This window comes from Amblyraja radiata, chromosome 2 (genome assembly GCF_010909765.2).
Source record: "Amblyraja radiata isolate CabotCenter1 chromosome 2, sAmbRad1.1.pri, whole genome shotgun sequence".
Taxonomy (NCBI): Eukaryota; Metazoa; Chordata; class Chondrichthyes; order Rajiformes; family Rajidae; genus Amblyraja; species Amblyraja radiata.
In genome coordinates, this window is record NC_045957.1 from 100750273 (window position 1) to 100776854 (window position 26582).

The 26582-nt window shown below is 41.8% G+C and overlaps 1 protein-coding gene across 1 annotated transcript in view; it reads right to left on the reverse strand.

The window, feature by feature from the left end:
* tmeff1 (transmembrane protein with EGF like and two follistatin like domains 1) overlaps nt 1-26582 on the reverse strand; it is a 226512-nt gene that overhangs the window by 117959 nt on the left and 81971 nt on the right. The window contains exon 2 of the mRNA XM_033012319.1: nt 405-514. Within this exon, the coding sequence (XP_032868210.1) occupies nt 405-514 (110 nt within the window). The remainder of the gene's footprint in view (nt 1-404; nt 515-26582) is intronic.

A 26582-nucleotide genomic window follows, 5' to 3' on the forward strand; every position in this document is an offset into this window, starting at 1 on the left:
TGTTGTGCTGAAGCAAAGCAAGAATTTCATTGTCCTATCTGGGACACATGACAATAAACTCTCTTGACTTGACTTGACTTGGACAAGTTGGGCCAAAGGGCTTGTTTTTGTGCTGCATGACTCTATGACTCTAATAACCAGATAAGCTGTATTAGTTGTATTAATTGGTTGATAAAAAAATCCCCACAACAATGCTGCATTGATGAAATGTAAACAGAAAATGCTAGAAACACTCAAATGACTTTGACCTGAAATGTTACCTGTATTTTCCTTTCTATAGATGGTCTAACTTGCTTCTGACACTTTCTGTTTTTATTTCATCTTTCCATTATTTGAATTTTTTGTTGTTAATTTCATCCATATTGATAAAACTCCTTTATAAGTTGAAACCGGGATACACTTACATGGAACTGGCACGAGCACCTCAAGTCACCACTGACTTCCTTACAGACTCCACCATATCGACACGTGGTTTCATCACACATTTTGAAATCATTTTCTCGTTCATTAAATTCTGGAAAAAAAAAGAATTAAATCTAAATGCATAGCAGAAAAAATGCATAATTCAGTCTGAAATTCACTAATTTTCATAAATTATTTGATTACATAAAAGAGCTACATTTTGTTATGATAAGTTGTGACTTCAACAAGAGCTATGCACTGAGACTTTAACAAGAGCCGTACTATTTCAAAACTTGACACGTTAGATATTATGATATATCAAAGTTTTTGTGTGTTTAGTTAAGAATTCTGGATGTTATCTTGAAAGATTGAAGTAAAATCCAGATAAAACTAAAAATACTGGAGCCACATTGTGGGCGAATCAGGGTATGAAAAAGACGCCATTAATGTTTCATATTGAATTATTTAATAGTATAATTGTCCTTTCTCATCAGATCTGTAAGTCTAGCATTTTCTGTTTCTGGCTACAAATAATCAAATTCTGAAGCTTTTGTTTTGTTTCTATTTGTACTATTCAAAGTATCAATTCTATTTGCGTTTAAATTATTATGTCGTAAAAATTGGTGTCAAACAAGGCTATTGCCATTTTCAATCTTTTTTGCTGCAGTGTTGTATCCTCCTACCAACATCCCATGGGAGTGGAACTAACTCTTAGACCTAATGGGAAATTGTTTAACCTGCGGTGACCAAGAGGCAAGACTCAAATAGACATAGGGAACTACAGATGCTGGAAACTTGAGCAAAAAAACTAAGTACTGGGGAATCTCTGCAGGTCGGGTAGCATTTGTGGAGGAAATGAACAGATACCATTTTAGGTCCTGAAATGTCATCTACTATTCCCTCCACAGATGCTACCTGAGCCATTGAGTTTCTCCAGCATTTTGATTTTCAGCCAAGAGACAAGATTGTGTTTTTGCTCATATGCACCAGGAAGAGAGCAATGAAATTATTTCTTGTGGTACCTTTATCCAAGCACATTAATGCAACAACAGAGCAAATAAATATAATATAAATAATAACACAATTAATTATCAGGTAAAGTAGATAACCAAACTATAATAGTGTAAGTTGAAATATTTTGTGCCACTTTATTGTATTGTATTATTGAATTACAGACCAGTTAGCCTGACTCGGTGGTGGGAAAGATGCTGGAGTCAATTATTAAAGAGGTAATAATGGGGCATTTGGATAGCAGTAAAAGGATTAGTCCAAGTCAACGTGGATTTATGAAAGGGAAATCATGCTTGACTAATCTTCTGGAATTTTTTGAGGATGTGACAAGTAAAATGGATGAAGGGGTGCCAGTGGATGTAGTGTATCTAGGCTTTCAGAAAGCCTTTGATAAGGTCCCGCACGGGAGACTGGTAACTATAATTAGAGCACATGGTATTGGAGGTAGGGTGTTGGCATGAATAAAAAATTGGTTGGTAGACAGGAAGCAAAGTGGCAGGCAGTGGTGAGTGGAGTGCTGCAAGGCTCGGTGTTGGGGTCGCAACTGTTTACCATATATATTAATGATTTGGAAGAGGGAATTAGGAGCAACACTAGCAAGTTTGCGGATGACACAAAGCTGGGTGGAGGTGTGAACTGTGAAGAGGATGTTAGGGAGTTATGGGTGACCTGGACAGGTTGAGTGAGTGGGCAGATGCATGGCAGATACAGTATAATATATATAAATGTGAGGTTATCCACTTTGGCGGCAAAAACAAGGGGGCAGATTATTATCTCAATGGGGTTAGGTTAGGCAAGGGGGAGGTGCAGCGAGACCTGGGCGTCCTTGTACACATGTCACTGAAAGTTGGCGTGCAGGTACAGCAGGCAGTGAAGAAAGCTAATGGAATGTTGGCCTTCATAACAAGAGGATTTCAGTATAGCAGTAAAGAGGTTATTTTGCAGTTGTATAGGGCTCTGGTGAGTATTGTGTCCAATTTTGGTCTCCTAATTTGAGGAAGGACATCCTTGTGATTGAGGCAGTGCAGCGTAGGTTCACGAGATTGATTCCTGGGATGGCGGGACTGTCATATGAGGAAAGATTGAAAAGACTAGGCTTGTATTCACTGGAGTTTAGAAGGATGAGGGGGTATCATATAAATTTATAAAAGGACTGGACAAGCTAGATGCAGGAAAATTTTTCCCAATGTTGGGCGAGTCCAGAACCTGGGGCCACAGTCTTAGAATAAAAGGGAAGCCATTTAAGACTGAGGTGAGAAAAACCGTTTTCACCCAGAGAGTTGTGAATTTGTGGAATTCCCTGTCACAGAGGGCAGTGGAGGCCAAGTCACTGGATGGATTTAAGAGACAGTTAGATATAGCTCTAGGGGCTAGTGGAGTCAAGGGATATGGGGAGAAGGCAAGCACGGGTTATTGATTGGGGACGATCAGCCATGACCACAATGAATGGCGGTGCTGGCTCGAAGGGCCGAATGGCCTCCTCCTGCACCTATTTTCTAGTTTTCTATGTTTCTATGAATAACCCAGACCAAATGAAAAGGACATTTCTAGTAGAGAGAGTCTTTAACCAGTTAATGAGGTGCTTTTAGAATAAAGATGAAGAGGAATTTCTTTAGATGATGGTGAAGCTGTGGAATTCATTGCCACAGACGGCTGTGGATGCCAAGACACTGGATATTTTTAAAGAGGAGATTTCCGTGGTCCCTGCCTGCTTCAAGAGATCCACTATTGTACCAGTGCCTAAGAATGCCTCCCCAGCCTGCTTGAATGACTACCCACCAGTGGCCCTCACCTAGGTAGTCATGAAATGATTCGAGTGGCTGATCAAGAACTACATCTGTGCCTTCCTCCCTCGCACCATGGACCCGCTGCAGTTCGCATACCGTCCGAACAGATCCGCGGATGATGCGGTCTCCCAGGTTTTGCACACCACTTTCTCTCACCTTGACAGCCAGAAGGGGGGGCTATGTGAGGATGATGTTCATTGATTTCAGTTCAGCTTTCAACACCAATGTCCCCACTAGACTTGCTGATAAGCTGCTGGAACTGGGGCTGAACACTACCCTGTGTGCTTGGGTCCTGAACTTTCTGATCGCCAGGCCCCAGGTGGTCAAGGTGGGTAGACATACCTCCAACCCCCTCACCCTGAACATACAATCCCCCCAGGGTTGCGTCCTCAGCCCCCTACTGTACTCCCTCTACACACATGACTGTATGTCCAGGTTCAGCTCCAACGCCATCAAGTTTGCTGATGACACAGTGGTGGTGGGCCTGATCTCCAATAACGATGAGAAGGCCTACCGGGAGGAGGTGGATGATCTGGCACTCTAGTGTCAGGACAACAGCCTCCTCTTGAATATCACTAAAACTAAGGAGCTGATTGTAGACTTTAGAAGGGCACAAGAACCGAGGACGTACATGCCACTGGAAATAAATGGGGATACTGTGGATAGGGTGAGCAGCTTTAAATACCTGGGATTCCAAATCACAGAGGGTCTGACATGGACAACACACACTGCCGCAATGGTGAGAAAGTCAAGGCAGCGCTTTTACCACCTGTGGAAATTCTGAGGATCCTTCAATCCTTCTACTCTGGTGCAGTAGAAAGTATCCTGACTGGAATCATCTCGATCTGGTTTGGCAACAGCTCTGCCCAGGACAGGAAGGCTCTGCAGAGAGTAGTGCATTCGGCCGAACGCATCATGGGAACTTCACTCCTCCCCCTGCAGGACCTATACACCAGGAGATGCAGATCCAGAGCCAACAAGATCATGAAGGACCCCCACCACCCCAGCAACGGACTGTTCCAGCTGCTACGATCAGGCAAGCACACTGCAAAAACAGAGAGGATGAGACGGAATTTCTTCCCACAGGCCATTAGGAAGTAAACTTTGATCTCACCGGGGCGTAATTATTGTTGTGTCTTTTCAAATTCTTTACCTGCATGAATTTAAATCATATTTTTAAATGTGCCATGCTTCAGTACCACTGGCATTGTCAACCACTGGCTGATTCTCCAAAATATAGCACCACTGGCTGAAACACCAAAATCAGCCAATTGTAATGAGTGTGATTACTTTTCAATATCTGTTCTTCAGGTTAGTTATGTGTAGAATTTCTTCTTCCTTCCCAATGCTGGTTCAGCACTGGCTGAAACCTCCGTAGCTTTTTCCCCTGCGTAATTTCTGCAATCCACCGCAAAATCTAAACAGCACTTGATCCATGGACACTCTTATAATGGTGAAAACACAAGCAATTCTGCATTTATGTTAAAATTAACAGCTCACTGTCTCTAAAACCTTTGATCATGTTAATCATAGAAAGCTGTTCGTTAAAATGAGTCAAAGAGGGGTGCCTAAATACATTGTGAGAATACTGGTATGCCCACCCGACTATGCAAATAAAATGGGGCCATAGGGTCTCAGCCCCATTTGGGGTTAGCAATGGTGTTAGACAAGGGGGAATTTTGTCCCCAGTCCTTTTTAATCTTTATATTGATGATCTGTCCAAGCAATTGAAAGCTTGTAATACTGGGTGCATGATTGGTAATATTTTAGTGAACCATATTATGTATGCAGATGATTTTGGGGTCTTTCGTCCATCTAGTGCTGGTCTCCAGCAGCGCCTTACTATATGTTCTGTGTATGGTGTGTAACATGATATTAAATATAATGCTTGTAAGAGTGCTGTTATGATCTGTAGAACCAAAGATGATGAATGTCTAAATTTTCTTGATTTTAAATTGTCTGACAATAATCTTAGTGTCTGTAATAAGGTAAAATATCTAGGGCATATTATTACAGTACTAATGACAGATGATGAGGATATTTATAGGCAACGACGTATACTGTATGTACAGGAGAATATTCTCTTGCGTAAGTTTGGTGCATGTACAGATGTGGTGAAGATATCTCTGTTTAGAGCATACTGCACACCACTCTGTACTGCACACCTGTGGACATAATAACGGAAAGACAAGTTTGCAGAGACTAAAGGTGGCCTATAATGATGCCATGCGAACACTGCTAAGGAAACCTAGATGGTATAGTGCTAGTAACATGTTTGTGGCTGCAGGAGTCTATACTTTGGAAGCTATCCTAAGAAATCATATGTATAAATTCATTTGCAGGATAAATGACTCTAACAATGTAATTATCGTGGCCTTGTCAAACATAAGGTTTAGCATAAGGTTTACACTGGTATCGCTGTCTCGTTGTAAGACACTGATCTTTCTTTTTTATTCTGGATTTTAAATCATGTATTGTGTTTTTGTGTATAATTTATTATGCTTTTATAAGTGAGATAACAAGATTTTATATGTATTTTATGGTGTTTTTATATGCAATGTGTTTTATGTAATGTTGTCCCTTGTCTGGACCTTGAGTCCGAAATAAACTTTAATAATACAATACAATACAATTTATTTGTTGTCATTTGAACCTCATTGAAGTTCAAACGAAATTTGGTTTCTGCAGTCATACACACAAGGAAAAGAACCAAGACACAACATGATTTACCCAAACATCCATCACAGCGCATCTCCTCCTCGCTGTGATGGAAGGCAAAGACTTCTCTCTCCCCTGCACTCCCCATTCTCCTCCAGATGTCAGAGTCAAAGCCCCCGGCGGGCGATGGGAAGTGTCCCGCGGTCATTAAAGCCGCGCCGGGTGATGCAAGGCCACGCTCCGGGTCTTGGTGTTGGAGCCCCCGGCGGGCGCTAGCAAGTCCCACAGCCATTCAAAGCCGCGCCAGGCGATGATGTAAGGCCCCGCTCCAGGTAATTTTCAACCACGCAACTCGGGCGGGAGAAGTCGCTGTTGCGGAAGCCCCGAAAAGCGGTCTCCCAGCAGGGACCCGCGGGCTCCCGGTGTCACCGTCCACCAGACCTGCGGTTGGAGCCTCCGAATCCCCGGGGTCGGGTCGCAGCAGCGCGCCACCACCGCTCCTCCCGCTCCGAACTCGGCCAGCTCCACGATGGTAAGTAGGTCCGCAGCTCCGCGACTGGAGCCCCAGGTCGTTCTGGTTGGAGGCCGCTCCACGGAGCTCGGCCCCAACGACAACGGAGACCCGACAGAGAAAAGGTCGGGTTCTCCTTACAGGGAAAAGATTTTAAAAGTTTCCCCACCCCCCGCCCACCACGCACACACCCAGTTAAAAAATAAATAAAACCTCCATTCAAACAAGACAAAAAATAATAAAAAGACAGACGGACTGCAGAGGCCGCTGCGACGTGAGTAAGTAATAATAATAATAATAATAATAATAACACAACAAAGCTGGAAAATTAAAACATTCTGCCAATTGGTTTTTAGGTTTTGAAAAAAAAACTTAATTCAGAAGTTTCCAACAAATATATATCCACTATATTTGAAGATTAAATCTATTTTTCCATCCAATATAACTAGCTGACAATTTAAAATTGAATTACTAGAAATCCATGAGTAGTAAATTATATTGTTGGTGAATGGGGTATTCCAGTAGCAACAAGATATGTGAAAATCAGTTCATTATTAATATTATTACTACATTTTAATTATAATTCTATGTATCCATGGAATAACATAAATTACTAGTTTAATAAATGTTGGCCCCCATTAAGGGAAGGTTGTATTGATGAAGATTATGGTTTAGATAAGACTTTGACTGGAATAGTAATATAAATGAATGTAGAAGTCCCCTGGCTCCTGAGACGATAAACCTCTGTATCCAAAGTTTTGATATGCAATCTGTCTGCTCAATCCAGTACCTCATGTCCAAACCAGGAGCAACTCAACAATTCATTTGGTTGGCGCTCTTAATATGCAAGTCTAGACACTCTACCGCAGGTCATTTGCCATGAGTAGGATCACAGCTGAGTCTATTCCTACTTCCATTAAATCTGCTGGATATGTATTATAAGTAGACACCTTTGATGATTCGTATTTCTCAAGCTCTGGATCACAGAGGCAATCTATTTCTGTCACATCCTCATAATTGTATGTAGGATTAAGCTTTCTCCACACAGTTAGGGATCTAAACTGGGATACATACTGACTCATTTGAATTAACATCATACCATATGGTGCAATAGTTCCCATGCCATTAACTGAGGCCACCGTAGAATCTTTCAATAGATCAAAGCTGTATATTGGAACTAACTTTCCATTTGCCTATACCACATCACTGTCGAGAATCATGTTGTTAGCTCCTTGTTTTATTATTATTATTGTTCACAGTGAGATGAGAAGGTATTTTATGTAACAGTTTAATTCAAGTTGTATTCTAGGTCTGTCAATGTGAATTGTTGCATCACAACTACATCAAGGAATCATCACGTTGAAGAAAAGGAAACCAAGAGTGTTTGGATAGATGTGAATACATTAAACACAATGAAGCAGCAATTGTTTCAATGATGGAAATTGTTCCTGTAAAGACCCTATGCTGAGCATTTACAGATATTGTCAGCAACACTAACAGCCACATCTTAAAATTAATGTTCCATTGCTGTGAAAATGTAATGAATACAAAATACGCAAATGCAATTTTGAAAGGGTTTTAAAAATAATCAGACTAGAAATACATTATTGCTGTGCTCCTGATTATGACATTTCTATATAAATGTTGCAGTTGTGAATAGCTAGAACTAGCAGCACCATTATTTGATTATAAAGGAAAAATAGTAATGCTTTGTTTTAGAAAGTGCCTTCTCCACACAATTCCCCTAAATGTGTACAGCAAGTTAGGCATGAATACAGTGGAGATCCAAGTTCATCTGAGTTAAAGATATTCATAATGCTTTCTCATCAAAATGCAAAAATTGAAAACTGAGTTATGCTCTCTCTGCTTTAAAGGCAGCAGAAACCCTAATGTGGTCAAAAATTGTATACATCACAAACAAATATTATATGTTGCAAATGACATGTTTTAGGCAGTCAGTTATGATCCTAATTTTATGCGACAGATATTGCTCGTATGCATTTAAATACAGTGGCAAGATTTTATAATTACTGCTTTCAGAGACTCTGCCAAGAGGAGTTGAACAAAGAGAACATTTTTCTATCCACAACGTTTAATCAGCAGCAATAATCTGCAGGAAGCAGTACAGCCCAACTGCAGTGAATTTCTGCAGAGATTTGCTTGATCATAAGAACATGACAAGTGAGAGCAGAAGGAGGCCACATAGCCTCTCATTCATGGATTTATCATTCAGAGAGATCATACACACTTTTCTGCTCTATATATATCCCTTGTTTCCCTTCTGTCATAAATCCATCAATTCTCAAATATACTTAAAGTGTGAGGATTCAAACCACTCTAGGATAGAGAATTCCAAAGATTCACTATCATCTATGTTTCTATGTTTCTATCTGAGAACACAATCATCTTCTCATTTCAGCCTTAAATGGCGAAACCTTTATCCGGACATTGCAATCCAGCCAAAAGACAATTCATAACTGCATGCACCTTGTCATCTCCTTCATAATCTTGTAGTTTTCTATGAGACCATCATTCATTCATATAAACTTTGACGAAGAACAGCTCAATCCATTCAAAAATTATCTAAAGATTAAACATCTAATTTTTGGTCAAACTAAGAGGGTGTTGGGAGCACCTCAGTTGAGAAAAGAGAGAGGAAGAGGTTTAAAGGGGAAATTCCAGGGCATAAGCTCATGACAGCTTATCCAAGAGACACCCATGATCAGGAAGCAATGGGAATTGGCATACAAGCCAAAGAGTTTTGCATGACCTCAGGTTATCAATAGTACAATGCAGGGAGGGAGCCATAAATGCTTTGGAATAGTCAAGTTGAGAGGTAAGAACAGCAAGGAAGAGGGTCTCAGTAAAACATCAGCTAATGCAGTGGAATTGAATTAAGTTACAGAGACCATAATGCCAATCTAACTAATCCCATCTGCCTGCACATGGCCTGTTTCCCTCTATTCCCTGCCTATTCATGCATCTGTCAAAATGCCTCTTAAATATTTTAATCATGTCTGCTTCCACCAATCCTCGCACCCCCACCCACCCCCAACCCCCCATCCCACCCCCCACCTACCTCCTGGCAGCGTGTTTCAGGCACCTATCACTATATAATGAACATGTCTCACTTCTCTCCTTTAAATTTTCCCACTGATACCTTAGGTATACATAGTATTTAGAGTTTTAGAAATGCAGAATGGAAACAGGCCCTTTGACCCACCGAGTCCACACTGACCACAATCATCCAGTCACACTAGTTCTTCATTATCCGACTTTCTCGTCCACTCCCAACACATTTGGGGAAATTTACAGAGGCCGATTAACCTTCAAATCTATACACCTATACAAAGACAGCATCTGACATCAGGATTGAGCCATCAGTGGCATAAAAAATGCAGCAGATAAAATCAAAATTTGCCTTTAACCTCCATACACCAAGACTTGCTGGTAGTTGTTGCTCATTACTTTTTGTCAAGTAAGAACACAACACCCGGTTTATTGTTGCAATATGTACAGAGGTGGCTGATTAGATCTGGGCTTGAAAGCTCCTGACACATTGGTGACAGACATGTAAGGATATGTAGCATCAGTGGTTCTTGATTTTCCAAATTCTCTTTTGCTCTTTTCTTCCTCTATTCTTGCTTCCTTATATGACCGTGTACCGCTTTTTTATATGGGTACGTGCGCCAAACAGGATGAAACAATGTTCATTGTTCTCAGTGGTGCGTGTCAATGGAGAAACTCTTCAAGGATGTTCCGAGAGAGTCTTTGAATCTGTTTTTTTTATCCACCACGTTTGCCACAGTCAGTTCTCCATAAAGCTGCTGCTTTGATATTCTGCCATCAGATATTCTTCTGACATGTTCTGCCCAACTGATCTGTGATTCCTTCAGCTATGTGTAAATTGTGTGTCTGGAATCTAGTCTTGCTACCTGATGTGAAGTATTCTGCTCTGACAAGTCATGTGGAGTCTTTAAGCTGCCTGGCATGTCTGCTGTGCACTGTTCATGTCTCATAAGCATTTCATAAGATGGGTATGCCAACAGCTGATGCACCTTCAGTTGGTCCTTGCGTTGATTCCTCTTCATTTCACTTTTATTCTCAGTAAAACAAATGCAGAGCTGGATTTTGCTATCTATGAGGCCAAAGTTGCCACAGACATTGTCACATTTCCCCATGCTTTCCCGCATGCCTGCTGCTGAGCTTGTATTGGATGCACCGTCATCAGCAAAGAGGAAGTCCCATGTTTTGACCGGGAGGTTGATTCCATGTTCTTTATCAGTGTAGGCATCAGACAGCAATGCAGAACATGATACTAAACAGGATGGGATCAAGCACATAGCTTTTACCTCATTGATGACCAGGAATGGTCTGAAGACTCTTCATCGTCCATAAATCAGGACATTATACTATCACAAAGTTGTCGGATAATTTTGATGAATTTTTCAGAACAATTGTACTTTGCCATAACTTCCGAAGGCCCCATACAGCAAACAGGTTTGTAAGCTTTAAGGGCCTGTCCCACTTAGGCGACTTCTTTGGCAGGAGTGCAGGAGTCTCTGCGCTCGCCACAAGATCGTCACATGGTCGCAGGTGGTCTCCTTCATGGCCGGGAGGAGTTCCCGCATTCTGGGAAATAGTTGTGGTCTCAGTATGGTCGCCGAAAAAATGTCAACGTGTTGAAAAATGTGGTCGCCATGGAGAAAATCGCTACTTTTGTGGTCGTAGGCCTAGTCGTAGTGGGGTTGCCATGTTATTGTAGGTAATCGTAGGTAGTCATGTTAGTTGTAGGTAGTCTTAGTTAATCGCCTTTGCTGACCGGTCATTTTCATTGGCTTATTGCGAAAAAAAAGGTATGTAAACAGCAGCACGTGGTGCGCTGTCATTCCAGTGTGCGGTCATTGCGCAATTTTTCTTTCAGTGGATCAGATGGTGTGGGACATGGCTCGGAGGAGAAGGCTTCAGCGCAGGGGCAGGGCACAAACCTCAACACCGCCCACTAGGCTGTTATCAACATTTGTTTGTTTATAAGACTTTTGTATGTTTCATTACCAATAAAGGAAATCACTGACTATTTAACCTCAAATTGATGAATGAATATCATTCTTTTTCGTAGTAGTCCCTCATGTCATCACATATCACATATTTCATTTCTCATTTATTGAGATCATTGAAACACACACAAATGCAAGGAAGGAATGCACTGTATTTAAAGTTTGACCTTTCATATTTATTTTGATGAAGAAAACAAACACAAGCACTTCAAATACACTGCATTTAAAAGGATTTTATTTTTATACCTCGATAAATCTAACACTAAAAAAAGCAATACACTGAATTTAAAAGAACATGTTCACGAGTTTGATCCCTGGGACGGCGGGACAGTCATATGTGGAAAGATTGAAAAGACTAGGCTTGTATTCACTGGAGTTTAGAAGGATGAGGGGGTTCTTATAGAAACATATACAATTATAAAAGGACTGGACAAGCTAGATGCAGGAAAAATGTTCCCAATGTTGGGCGAGTCCAGAACCAGGGGCCACAGTCTTAGAATAAAGGGGAAGCCATTTAAGACTGAGGTGAGAAAAAACGTTTTCACCCAGAGTGTTGTAAATTTGTGGAATTCCCTGCCACAGAGGGCAGTGGAGGCCAAATCACTGGATGGATTTAAGAGAGAGTTAGATAGAGCTCTAGGGGCTAGTGGAATCAAGGGAAATGGGGAGAAGGCAGGCATGGGTTATTGATTGGGGACAATCAGCCATGATCACAATGAATGGCGGCGCTGGCTCGAAGGGCTGAATGGCCTCCTTCTGCACCTATTTTCTATGTTTCTATATTTCTATGTTTGAAAAATCTAACGTCATTTTTTTAGGTGATCTTACGACTATAGAGTCGTAGCCAGTCGTAGTTTGTTGAAGCTCGCTTTCTGTGATCGTGGGTGTAGTCGTCTGTCAGTCAAAGGTGGTCGTCTTCAGTCCCCACTATTGGGTCGCCATCGGTCACGAGTACATCGGCGATTAAGTCGTAGATAGTTGTAGCTTGTCCTACATAGTCGTAGGATGTCTTCTACATAGTTGTAGGATGCGTTTGATACATTCACTTTTTCGGCGATTTAACAAGACTATGACAGTCGCCTGCACTCGCAAAATAAGTCACTTATGTGGGACAGGCCCTTTAGTGAGATTGACAAATGTGTTCTTAGCAGTTTGCATAGAGTTGTGGTGCTGAAAAGATCATCTCCACTGTTCCACGCCATTCACCAAAACCATACTGGCTTTTCGGAAGTAAGCCTAGCTCAATAACTTTATCAAATCCCCAAACTAAGTCGCTCAAATCTATCCTTACATGTCCCAATTTGTGCCAGGTCTCACGTTGCATGTATTGCCCATGAAAAACTATCCAATTCATTGATTTAAAAAAACTTAACATGTTTGATATATCTTTATTTGAACTCATTCCTCAATTGTACCACCTACAAAAACACCTCAGCCATGTGAATTTAATGATTCCATTAATGGAAATATACATTTCTTCAAACCCTAAAGTTCACAAAGCTAGAATTAAAAGAGTGCAGATATTTTGTGTATTCTAATAATGAGGTGTTTTTGAATATGGCAATGATTGAGGAGTGGGTCCAACTAAATATATAATAAAAAATGTTCAGTATATGCAGAGCAGGGCAGTTTCTACCCTATAACACTGCTCTCCTCTATAACCATATAACCATATAACCATATAACCATATAACAATTACAGCACGGAAACAGGTCATCTCGACCCTTCTAGTCCGTGCCGAACACGTATTCTCCCCTAGTCCCATATACCTGCGCTCAGACCATAACCCTCCATTCCTTTCCCGTCCATATAACTATCCAATTTATTTTTAAATGATAAAAACGAACCTGCCTCCACCACCTTCACTGGAAGCTCATTCCACACAGCCACCACTCTCTGAGTAAAGAAGTTCCCCCTCATGTTACCCCTAAACTTCTGTCCCTTAATTCTCAAGTCATGTCCCCTTGTTTGAATCTTCCCTACTCTCAGTGGGAAAAGCTTATCCACGTCAACTCTCATCCTTTCTTTAAACCTATGTCTTTGACCAAGGTTTTTCTTCATGATACTTTTAGAAATAACTTTAGGATGACAGTGCTGTGTTAAAGATACCATACATAAATGGAAATTGCAGTGGTTATTTGCACACTCCATCAAGTCAATGCCTTCTTACGGGTGTGCGCTTATAATCTTCTGATGGGTGTGCGCTATAATGGGTGTACGATTGCCACCAGAGGCGCTGTATGATGGCAGCCTCTGCCTACAGTCTGTCTGTTTTTTCTTCTTTTTGTTATTTTTACCAAAAAGGTATGTTTTGGAGGTTTCTTAGTCTTTTTTATGCGCGGGAGGTGGGGAGGGTAAGGGGGAAACCGTTTCTCAGTAACTTCCTGGTGGGGATGCGACTATTCTCCGAGTCGCGTCTTCGCCCCCCCCCCCCCCCTGCGGCCTACCATCTGGATTGGCGTGGCCTTTCCTGCTGGAGACTGACCAGAGCTTCAGCGGCGGCGCAGAACTGATTTACCATCGCAGAGCGGGCGATGCTTTACCGGGGATTGCTTGTTGAAGCTCCGGAGTGTTGGGCTGTGGTTGCGGAGCTTCCAGCCGCGGCGTCACTGACTTCAACATCGCGGAGTCCTGCGACTTGTTGCCGAGGGCCGACAGTGTTGCATCTCCGCCCAGCTCAGCCTGTGGACTTCGGGAGCCGCGGTCTCCGGTAAGAAGAGGCCCATTCGGAACTCCAAGCCACTGAGAGTGTTCTTCTGTTCCGATGTCGGAGTTCCGATCATCCTGGCGAGAGGGCCTGAACCTTGGGCTGCCAGTAGCGGTGACTGCGGAGGGCTCAAAGGCCCCGACCACGGGTGAACAAAGAGGAAGATGACTGAACTTTATTGCCTTCCCTCACAATGGAAAACGCTGATCATGCTGTGTGGGGATGTTTATGTTAAATTCTATCGTGTGTTTTGTTCTTTTTTTATTCGTATGGCTGTATGGTAACTCAAATTTCACTGTACTAATTGGTGTTTGTGACAATAAATGTAAACTTGAAACTTGAAAATTAATCAGAAGTTCAACATATAACCATATAACCATATAACAATTACAGCACGGAAACAGGCCAGCTCGGCCCTTCCGGTCCGTGCCGAACACTTACTCTCACGTAGTCCCATCTACCTGCACTCAGACCATAACCCTCCATTCCTTTCCCGTCCATATACCTATCCAATTTATTTTTAAATGATAAAATCGAGCCTGCCTCCACCACTTCCACTGGAAGTTAATTCCACACAGCTACCACTCTCTGAGTAAAGACATTCCCCCTCATGTTACCCCTAAACGTTTGTCCCTTAATTCTCAAATCATGTCCTCTTGTTTGAATCTTCCCTACTCTCAATAGAAAAAGCTTATCCATGTCAACTCTGTCTATCCCTCTCATAATTTTAAAGACCTCTATCGTCCCCCACTTAACCTTCTGCGCTCCAAAGAATAAAGACCTATCTTGCTCAACCTTTCTCTATAACTTAGGTGCTGAAACCCAGACAACATTCTAGTAAATCTCCTCTGTACTCTCTCTATTTTGTTGACATATTTCTTATAATTTGGCAACCAGAATTGTACACCATACTCCAGAATTGGCCTCACCAATGCCCTGTACAATTTTAACATTACATCCCAACTTCTATACTCAATGCTCTGATTTATATAGGCCAGCACACCAAAAGCTTTCTTTACCACCCTATCTACATGAGATTCCACCTTCAGGGAAATATGCACAGTTATTCCTAGATCCCTCTGTTCTACTGCATTCCTCAATTCGCTACCATTTGCCATGTACATCCTATTTTGATGTGTCCTACCATGATGTAGCACCTCACACTTATCAGCATTAAACTCCATCTGCCATCTTTCAGCCCACTCTTCCAAATGGCCTAAATCTCTCTGTAGACTTTGAAAATCTACTTCATTATCCACAACACCACCTATCTTAGTATCATCTGCATACTTACTAATCCAATTTACCACACCATCATCCAGGTCATTTATGTATATGATAAACAACAGTGGACCCAATACAGATCCCTGAGGCACCCCACTAGTCACCGGCCTCCAACCTGACAAACAGTTATCCACTATTACCCTCTAGTATCTTCCAATCAGCCACTGTTGAATCCATCTTGCTACTCCACCATTAATACCCAACCATTGAACATTCTTAACCAACCTTCCATGTGGAACCTTGTCAAAGGCCTTCATGAAGTCCACATAGACAACATCCACCTCTTTACCCTCATAAATTTCCCTAGTAACCTCTTCGAAAAATTCAAGAAGATTAGTCAAACATGACCTTCCAGGCACAAGTCCATGTTGACTGTTCCTAATCAGACCCTGTTTATCCAGATGATTATATATATATATTATCTCTAAATATCCTTTTCATTAATATGCCCACCACTGACGTCAAACTAACAGGTCTATAATTGCTAGGTTTACTCTTAGAACCCTTTTTAAACAATGGAACAACATGCGCAGTATGCCAATCCTCCGGCACCATTCCCGTTTCTAATGACATTTGAAATATTTCTGTCATAGCCCCTTTACACTAACTTCCCTCAATGTCCTAGGGAATATTCTGTCAGGACCTGGAGACTTATTCACTTTTATATTTTTCAAAAGTGTCAGTATTTCCTCTTCTTTGATCCACATAGTTTCCATAGCTACCCTACTTGTTTCCCTTACCTCACACAATTCAACATCCTTCTCCTTGGTGAATACCAAAGAAATGAAATTGTTCAATATCTCCCCCATCTCTTTTGGCTCTGCCCATAGCTGTCCACTCTGACTCTCTAATGGACAAATTTTATCCCTCGTTATCCTTTTGCTATTAATATAGCTGTAGAAACCCTTTGGATTTACTTTTACCTTACTTGCCAAAGCAACCTCATATCTTCTTTTAGCTTTTCTAATTTCTTTCTTAAGACTCTTTTTTACATTCTTTATACTCCTCAAGCACCTCATTTAATCCATGCTGCCTATAATTATTGTAGATCTCTCTCTTTTTCTGAACCGGGTCCAATTTCCCTTGAAAACCATGGCTCTTTCCAATTATTACTATTTCCTTTCAACCGAACAGGGACATAAAGATTCTGTACTCTTAAAAATTTCACCTTTAAATGTCCTCCATTTCTCTACTACATCCTTCCCATAAAACAAAATGTCCCAATTTACTCCTTTTAAATCCTTTCGCATCTCCTCAAAGTTAGCCTTTCTCCAATTAAAAATCTCAACCCTAGGTCCAGTTCTGACCTTCTCCATAATTATATTAAAACTAATGGCATTGTGATCACTGGACCTGAAGTGCTCCCCAACACATACCTCCGTCACCTGACCTGTCTCATTTCTTAACAGGAGGTCCAGCATTGCCCCTTCTCTAATAGGTACCTCTATGTATTACTGCAAAAAGCTATCCTGCATACATTTTACAAACTCCAAACCATCCAGCCCTTTTACAGAATGTGTTTCCCAGTCAATGTGTGGAAAATTGAAATCTCCCACAATCACTACCTTGTACTTACTACTAATATCTGCTATCTCCTTACATATTTGCTCTTCCAATTCTCGCTCCCCATTAGGCGGTCTATAATACACCCCTATAAATGTTGCTACACCTTTCCCATTTCTCAGTTCCACCCAAATAGCCTCCCTAGACGAGCCCTCTAATCTATCCTGCCAAAGCACTGCTGTAATATCTTCCCTGACAAGCAATGCAACACCTCTTCCTCCTGCCCCTCCAATTCTATCACACCTGAAGCAACAAAATCCTGGAATATTTAGTTTCTAATCACAGCCATCCTGCAACCATGTTTCACTAATCGCCACAACATCATACTTCCAGGTGTCTATCCAGGCTCTAAGCTCATCCACCTTTCTTACAATGCTCCTAGCATTAAAATATACACATTTAAAAAACCCACCACCTCTTATTCTCTGTTTATTATCTTTTTCTTCTTTCTCCCCTACATCTATTTACTGCATGAAAATGGACACTCTGCCAGAGAATCGCAAGGCTTATTTTACCCCTTTTCCACTTATCTTTTATCTTTCAAGCTACTATCATAAGTGGAAATTGCACCTGGTAGCATCTGGAAATTGCATCTGCAAAATTGTGTTTATTGACCTTTGTATAAAACTGCGGGCTTGCTCTGTCAAAATAAAATACAATCCATGTAAATAAATCTGAATACTTTACTCGGTGGTGCTATTGACATAACAGGGTTTTTTCATGCGTCAGTCCTGATTGATGAAAACGCATGCCCGGAGCTCTGTTCTAATCAGGGTGCAGCAGCTGTGCCATCTTTACCACTGCCAAGTTTGTTTTCACATAATTGCACTTTGAAATGTGCAAAGAATTGAATCATTTGACAGTCACAAAAAATATATTCTTCCGCAAAGATGAATAATTTTATGCAAAATATGGGTTCATGCCTTGAATTAGTATGAGGATGAAGAGACAAAAAATGTGTCACAGCAATGGCTGGTACATGGTAGCTTAATACGATAGACCTGTTTGTGTTTACATACTGTGGCCGGTGGTGGTTTACTTCAGCCTCTGTAAGAAATATATCATAAACTAAGTACCCAAAGAAGTAAAATGAGCATTATCTTCCAAAATTACATTGTCACTTTTCTTGATTTTATTCCCGAAAAGGCTGTAGTTGAGGGCATGGTTCCAAAGGCATTGGTAAAGCATTCATTGTTCTCATTCAAGCATGAATGCCCCTAATAAGCCAAGATCAGTACACCACAGAGATCATTACAGCAGTGACTTCAAGCAACTTTTGCACTTCCCTGCAGGGAATCATCCACAATGCTCATTAGTGGAAAGACGAATTGCTACATCCCACCAACCCATCAGCCCAATAGCACTGAAATTGTTTAGTTTAGAGATACAGTGTGGAAACAGGCCCTTCGGACCACTGGGTCCACGCCGACCAGTGATCCCCACACATTAACACTATCCTACACACACTAGGACAATGTTTACATTTACCAAGCCAATTAATCTACAAACCTGTATGTCTTTGAAGTGTGGGAGGAAACCGGGAGGAAATCTCAGAGAAAACCCACGCAGGTCACGGGGAAAACGTACAAACTCCTCACAGACAGCACCCATAGTCGGATCGAACCCGGGTCTCCGGTGCTGCAAGCACTTTAATGCAGCAACTATAATGCTGCACCACTGTGCTGCCCGTAATTGTTTGCTACATCATTCTGTCCCCCAGTTCTTTTCAGCTAATTCAGATCAGCTTAAAGATCAAATAAGAAACCCGTTGTTGTTATCAATGCAATCATGGTTTATATTTTACCTCTAATCTACTTTTCTGCAAAATCATCATTTATTGATTCCTTTAGTATTAAAAAGCCTATCAATCTCTGTCAGTGACATACTACACGGAAAAAAGGCCCTTGTGTTTCTGAGTCTGTGCTGATCATTAACGATCCATTTACACTAATCCTACATTAATCCCATTTTGATTCCTGTCACATTCTCATCAATTCGCCCCGATCCTAACAGGCAACTAAATGCCAGGGGCAATTGACAATGACCAATTATCCTATCAATCTGCATATCTTTGGGAGTGGGAGGAAAGAGAGCACCCGAAGCAAACCCACGTGGTCACAGGGAGAATGTGCAACCTCCAAACAAACAGCACCCAAAGTCAGGATTGAACTCTGGGCTCTGGTATTGTGAGGCAGCAGCACTTCTAACTGCACCACTGTGCTGCTCTGTCCTAAGTATTCTCAATGACTGAGCACCGACAACCTCTGAGGTATAGAATTTCAGAGATACTGAGCTATTTCTCCTCATCGTAGTCTGAAATCCCTGAGTCTTATTTTGAGTTGAGATTTGAGTTATGTCTAACCTCTCTAGTAAGAAAAATAATTTTCCAGCATCTAATTTCTCAACATTTTTAATAATGTAATGGGCTGGCTTTTGCGACCAGTGTGAGTTGCCAGCACTGGTGCACAGTGACATCGAGAGTCAACTTCCCAGCATGAGCTTAATACAAAATCTTGGGTGGTTTTCTACACCAGGAGTTTGTGCATCACTCTCTCCTGTGCATGTAAATGCAGCATTAGGCATGGAGGCTAGTATTGGTTTCATCCACAAATGAGTGGGCTATGTCAAAGTCCAAAATGCAGCTGGAGCTACCACGTAGAGTGCTTAACCTTACCATATTTTAATCCTTTAAACACTGAATGTTTCTCAGGCATTCAAAATGTGCAGCAATCTACAAAAGCATTTAAAAATGTCAACTCCTGAAACACTTTCAAACATAGAAAATCTTAATTAACAAACCATTAAAGGCATTTTTTTTTTAAATATTCGAAACGACTTTAATATCCATCTTGCTTCATTAGCCAAAGAAATGCCTGTTTAAATTATCTAAATATTACCGCTTAGAGTTGCTACATTTAAATCAAGATAGGAAAATTCCTTGAAGCTCCTCAAACAATGTAACATCTTCAAGGCAAATAAGTTGCAGATGATTAATTTAGGATATTGTCCCCCCTTTGAATTCCACGTTGAGTTCATCACTGGCGCACATCTGCAAAACTGCGGTGAATTCACTGCCAGCGATTTCCTGACACGTGTTCAACATGCATGTATGAACATCCTGTAGTTGCTTTCAGATGTGCGTAGTGACTGTGGCAGTAAAGGTATGGACCAGTACAGGTTAATGACATTATTTCTCATTTGTCGGGACGACAGATGGCACAATGGGCTAAGTGTTCGGCTGGCGACCGGAAGGTAGCCGGTTCGAATCCCGCTTGGAGTGCATACTGTCGTTGTGTCCTTGGGCAAGACACTTCACCCACCTTTGCCTGTGTGTGAATGTGTGTGAGTGATTGGTGGTGGTCGGAGGGGCCGTAGGCGCAGAATGGCAGCCACGCTTCCGTCAGTCTGCCCCAGGGCAGCTGTGGCTACAGAAGTAGCTTACCACCACCGAGTGTGACTGAGGAGTGAATGAATAATGCGATGTAAAGCGCCTTGAGTATTAGAAAGGCGCTATATAAATCCCATCCATTATTATTATTATTATTCTTCTAAGAAATTGAAACTTTTTCAAGTCTGTTTCTCCCCTCATTGGACCTTGTTTCCCTCTAAGAGGAAACAATGAACCTTCAGTGTAGATCTTCTAAGGCCAATCTATCTCTCCTTAGGTCAGGGGGTAATGTGTACATAGGTATCCAGGGTCATTTTAATCCACAACCTTTTGCATTTTGACAACTTGTTTAGTACGGTGCAGAGGTTATGGGGAGATGGCAGGAGAATGGGATTAGGAGAGAGAGATAGATCAGCTGTGATTGAATGGTGTAGATGATGGGCCAAATGGCCTAATTCTGTTCCTATCATTTATGATCTTATGAATAATTTGTGGAACTGGCAAGAACAAGTCTAACCAGGTAAGAGTAAATGCAAGAAAACTATAAATGGCAGCTGTGATACTGATTCCATTGTAACTTATGGTAGGAAGTTGTCAATAGTTCCAAAGAAACAGGTTACATTGAAAAAAACTATTTTAGCAGTTGCCTCATTTGCTTGCAAGGAGTGAAACTTCTGTCTACTACACAAAAATCAAAAGAATTAAGCCATTTAGGTATCCATAAGGCCAGAATCTGCTACTAAGATTCACCAAGGTTTGGAATTTCAGTGATGGCTGGTTCACTGCAGCCATCTCAGCATAACTTCCTGAGCTCAAGCACATGGAAGTCTATCAATGGGCTCTCACCTAAGAATGGATCTGGAAATCAAAGTAGAGTCAGATAATAGTTCCAAAGGAGGGAACAAGATAAGTGTTGGCCTCATGGGTGGGAGCTATCCTAGAAAATCTCAGATTGGCATCTACAATGCTAAAAACAGCTTAATGCAAATGAGAGGCACAATGCTAACACAGCCAATGACATTTTGCAGCCAATTTCTTAATTGTGCTGGGAATTGATGGTGAAGGAGTTGGGGGATGGTGCCAGTGTATGTTTGGAACAAGGACTGATCACGTAACCAATAAAACGGCTGATAGGCTTAGCTGGGACCCATGCCCTTGGCTATACCTTCGACTTGACGTGAATGTGCTTTTTGTTTCTCTATTCAGATTTGATAAGTTCCACCCTTCTGTAATTTATAAACATTGATATCTGATGCTCTGCTGTTTTGACAAAATTTAACAGTTAAAAACCAGGACATAGTTTCGAAAGGCATATTTATGAAGTCCTATATCAACAGCTTTACAAAGGAGGAAGTCTTGGTGACAAAACCTCAACAAGAAAGTAAGATGGAACACCAAATACCGAGTTTACAAAACTAATATTTGGAACATGATGAATAGATCTTATTTTATCCTTTGTGTAAGAAGGAACTGCATATGCTGGTTTAAACCAAAGATAGACACAAAAAGCTGAAGTAACTCAGCGGGACAGGCAAGATCACTGGAGATGATGAATGGGTGACGTTTCGAGTCGAGATCCTTCTTCAGACTCTCTGAGGAAGGTTCTCGACTCGAAACGTCACCCATTCCTTCACTCCAGAGATGCTGCCTGTCCTGCTGAGTTACTCCAGCTTTTTGTCATTTTATCCTTTGTTGACTATATTGAAATTTGTTAGAGACAAAGAGGAAAATAATTTTGTGTATACATAAAATTGCATCGTTTACAATTATCACAGTAGGTATCAGTTAAAAGCACATTTGATTGCTCAGCTAATCTGGTAACAGCCAACATATCATTTGCCATCTTAACTGGCTGCCCAACCTGCATGTCAGCTTTATAGACACTTATATACAAGCACAGCCAGACCCCAATCTCTTGCCATTTACAAAATACTCATCATTCCACATTGTATTACATCTGCAATGTTGTTGCTCAGTCATTCAGCTTGTCTATATCCACTTAAAGCCTTTTTGCATCCACATCATTACTCACATTATCATTTTTGTATTATCAGCAACTCGGAAATATGACTTTGATCTACTCAGCTAAATTGTAGCTCTAGACTGTGACAAGCTGGGGCCCAAGCACCGCTTTCAGAGGCACCTCTACTATTTTGCCAAGATAAGAAAGGTCCCATTTATCCCTATTCTGTTTTCTACCTGCTAACTAACTCTCAATCCATGCTGGTATTTTATTCCCAACTTGTTCTCATTTTTTGTCCTAATCTCCTGTGTAGGACCTAATTAAATGAATTTTGAAAATTCAAACACCCGCTGGCTCCCTGTCACCTCTCTGATGGATACATTCTCAATGAAGTCCAACAGATTAGTCAAACATGATTTCCATTTTTCATAAAGCCATGTTGACTGCTCAATCATATCATAATTTGCTATTTCATTCTTTATTATAGATCACAGCAATTCCCCATTCACCAATGTTAGACTAACAAGTCCGTGGTTCTCTCTCTACTCACTTTCTTAAATAGTGGGGTCACATATGCTACCCTTCAAACTGCACAATCCATTCCTTGAGCTATAGAATTTTGGAAGATAATAACCAGTGCATCCATTATCACTACCATCACTTCTTTCAAAATATTGGTTTGTAGAAAATATAGTCCTTGGGAATATCACTACCATCCTTGGGATTGATCAGTAGTCCTTGGGATTGATCAGTTCTCAAACTTATTAACCTGTCTTGTATATATCCTTACTAAAAATAATTCATTTTACTTCCTCACCTGAATTGAATCTTAAATCTGCGGTAGACAAAAATGCTGGAGAAACTCAGCGGGTGAGGCAGCATCTATGGAGCGAAGGAAATAGGCAACGTTTCGGGCCGAAACCCTTCTTCAGACTGCATTATTTCTGGGAAGGTTTTTGTGTCTTTTCCATGAAGATGGATAGATAGATAGATAGATTCCATGAATATAGTTGAATTCCTTTGGCATTGATATATTCCCCATTATAAATTATTCTGTTTCTGTTTACAGGAGAGTGGCTTGGCCCTTGCTAGTTTTTTATTTCCTTTTCACATCCCAATGAAAAGTCTTGTAGGTGTTTTTTCATGTTTCTGGGTAGTTTACTCTTGTATACTTTGTTTTTGGTTCTTGTACAATGCCAAACCATTGCCTACACAACACCATACAATTCACTGTCCTTTCTCAATCTACCCAGCCAAGCTGAACCTCATTCAAAATCATGGAGTTTCAGGGAGATGTGGCAGGGAAGCAGGACCTTTAGTCCACAAAGCATGTGCTAATCATCGCACCCATTTTTACAATGATCCTACCTTCACCCATTTTATTCTTCCCAACATTTCATCGACTCCTCTCCCCCCCCATTGAGTCTACCACTCAGTAGGAAACCAGAACATCAAAAGGCAACTCATGCTGTCACAGGGAGAATATGCAAATTCACACAACGAGCATCCGAGGCCATGATTGAGCCTAGGTTGCTTGTGAAGTGTGGCCGTAGCTCTATTCTCTGCACCACTGATTCCTATGTCTAGATTGAAAACAACTTAATGTAAAATTCTTTCAAATTAGGGTCACATTTTCCCCTGGTCCCACTTACAAGAAGATTATAAATTAATCCTTTCTCTTTACAACTCTGGATCTAATATAGACCGTTTCCTGGCCAATTCCTTAACACACTGATCTAGAAATGCATCCTGTACACATTGAAAGAATTCTTCATGTACATTGTTAGTACTAATTTCACTTGCCAATCTATATGCAGATTAAAGTTCCACATGATTACAGTTTCTTCCCTCTTATAAGCATCTGTAATTCCCTCATTTATACCATGCCCCACGTCACTCCTGCTATTCTAAGGCCCATAAACAACCCTCCCAATGCTTTCTGCCTCCTGCTGTTTTTTTAGCTTCACCCAAATTGATTCTATATTATGACATGCTCCTTTCTAAAGGGCCTGTCCCACTTAGCGATTATTTCGGCGAATGCCGGCATCATATCAGTGTCACCAAAAGATTTTGAACATTTTAAAATGCAGCGGGGACAAAAAAATGTTGCGACTCTTGAAAAAACACAGCGCGTCATATGTCATCACGCCGCGTCACGCCGTGTCTCCACCGCATCACTCCGCAAATTTTTCGGTGACCTGATTCGTCAGTCAATGATGCCGGCAGTCACCGAAAAAATCGACAAGTGGGACAGGCCCTTAACTACTTAATTGGCACCGTCATTTATAGCAATGCAACCCAACATCCCTTTCTTTTCTGCATATCTTTCCTAAACTTTGAATATACACTCATGACTGTGCAGCCAAGTACCAATCCAACTCATCTTTACAGACGACACAACTGTACTGGGACGAATATGAAATAATGAAGAGACGGAATACAGGAAGGAGATTGAGAACCTCATAACCTTGTGCCAAGACAACAATCTCTTCCTCAAAGGTAGACACAAAATGCTGGAGTAACTCAGCGGGTGAGGCAGCATCTCTGGAGAGAAGGAATGGGTGATGTTTTGGGTCGAGACCCTTCTTCAGACTGATGTCAGGGGAGTAGGCGGGGCAAAGATAGAATGTAGTCGGAGAGTGCAAGACTGGTGGGAAAACTGGGAAGGGGGAGGGGATAGAGAGGGAAAGCAAGGGCTATTTGGTTAGATCTCCTCCTCAATGTCACCAAGACAAAGGCGATTGTGATCGGCTTCAGGAAGCGAAGCAGCACACACCCTTGGATACATTGATGGTGCCAAAGTAGTGACGGCTGATAGCTTCTTAGGAATAAATATCAGCAGCAATTTATCCTGGACCAGCCACAGAGAAGCAATGGCCAAGAAACGCAACTAAAACGTCATCTATTCCTTCGCTCTATAGATTCTACCTCACCCGCTGAGTTTCTCATAACACTTTTGTCTACCTTCAATTTTTCCTGCATCTGCAGTTTTCTTTTAAACACACCAACACCTCTACTTCCTTAGAAAGCTTAGGCATGTTTGGCATGTTCCCAACAACACTCAACAGCATCTACTGATGCGCCATAGAAAGTATTTTATCGGGATGCATCACAGCATGGTTTGGGAACAGCTCCATCCAAGACCGCAAGAATTTGCAGGGAGTTGTGGACACAACCCAGTCCATCACGCAAACCAATCTTCAAAATGGCGGCGCACACAGTTGCAGCGGCTCGATGTCCTCCCGGTCAGTGCTTCGTGTTTTTTGTGTATGTGTGCGTGTTGTTTTGTGCCCTGTGTACTTACTGTCGGGCGAACAACGTCTACGGCCGGCAGGATCTTCTTAGGATTGGAGCCGGTCGCGAACGGGGGGTTACCGCCGAGTTTGTCCGCTCATACAAGATCCCGGCGGACATAGCGAGGAGCCCCGACTCTCCGTGGATCACCATCCCCGCGGGGAGGAGGCGAAGGCGGCGCAGAGAGAGAAGGCAAAAGCGAGGCGGCAGGGCCGGCGCTCTGGTCAGGCTACGGAGGCAGCCACTGAAACCACCGCTTCCCAGCCTGTTTCTCACGAACGCCAGATCCCTCGCTAACAAGATGGATGAACTGAGGCTGCAGACTGCAGCTAACAACGCCGTGAAGGACAGCTGTATCCTGTTGATCACGGAGACCTGGCTTCATTCTTTCATTCCGGACTCTGCTATCGAGCTAGCAGGCTACACAGCACAGCGTCATGACAGGACAAGAGACTCCGGTAAGAGCAGAGGTGGAGGGCTCTGTGTGTACGTGAACAACACCTGGTGTACAAACACAGTGATTGTGGACAGTCACTGCTCCCCGAACCTGGAGTATGTGACTGTTAAATGCAGGCCCATTTATCTCCCTAGAGAGTTTACTGTTGTCATGATAACTGATGTGTACATACCACCGGATGCTAATGCTAACTCGGCTATCGGATATTTGTATGGTAGCACTAGCAGTCAACAGAGCATATATCCTGACGGTGTTCACATCATAGCAGGGGACTTTAACCATGCGGACTTGAAGAAAATGCTCCCCAAATTCTACCAGCATGTTAAATGTGCTACAAGAGGAGCTAACACACTGGACAAGGTCTACTCCAACATCAAGCTGGGCTACAGGGCTAGACCACTACCACACCTGGGTCAGTCGGACCATATGTCCCTGTTTTTAATTCCTGCATATGCCCCCCTCAGGAAAACCGCTCCTACCATCACAAAGACCATCACAA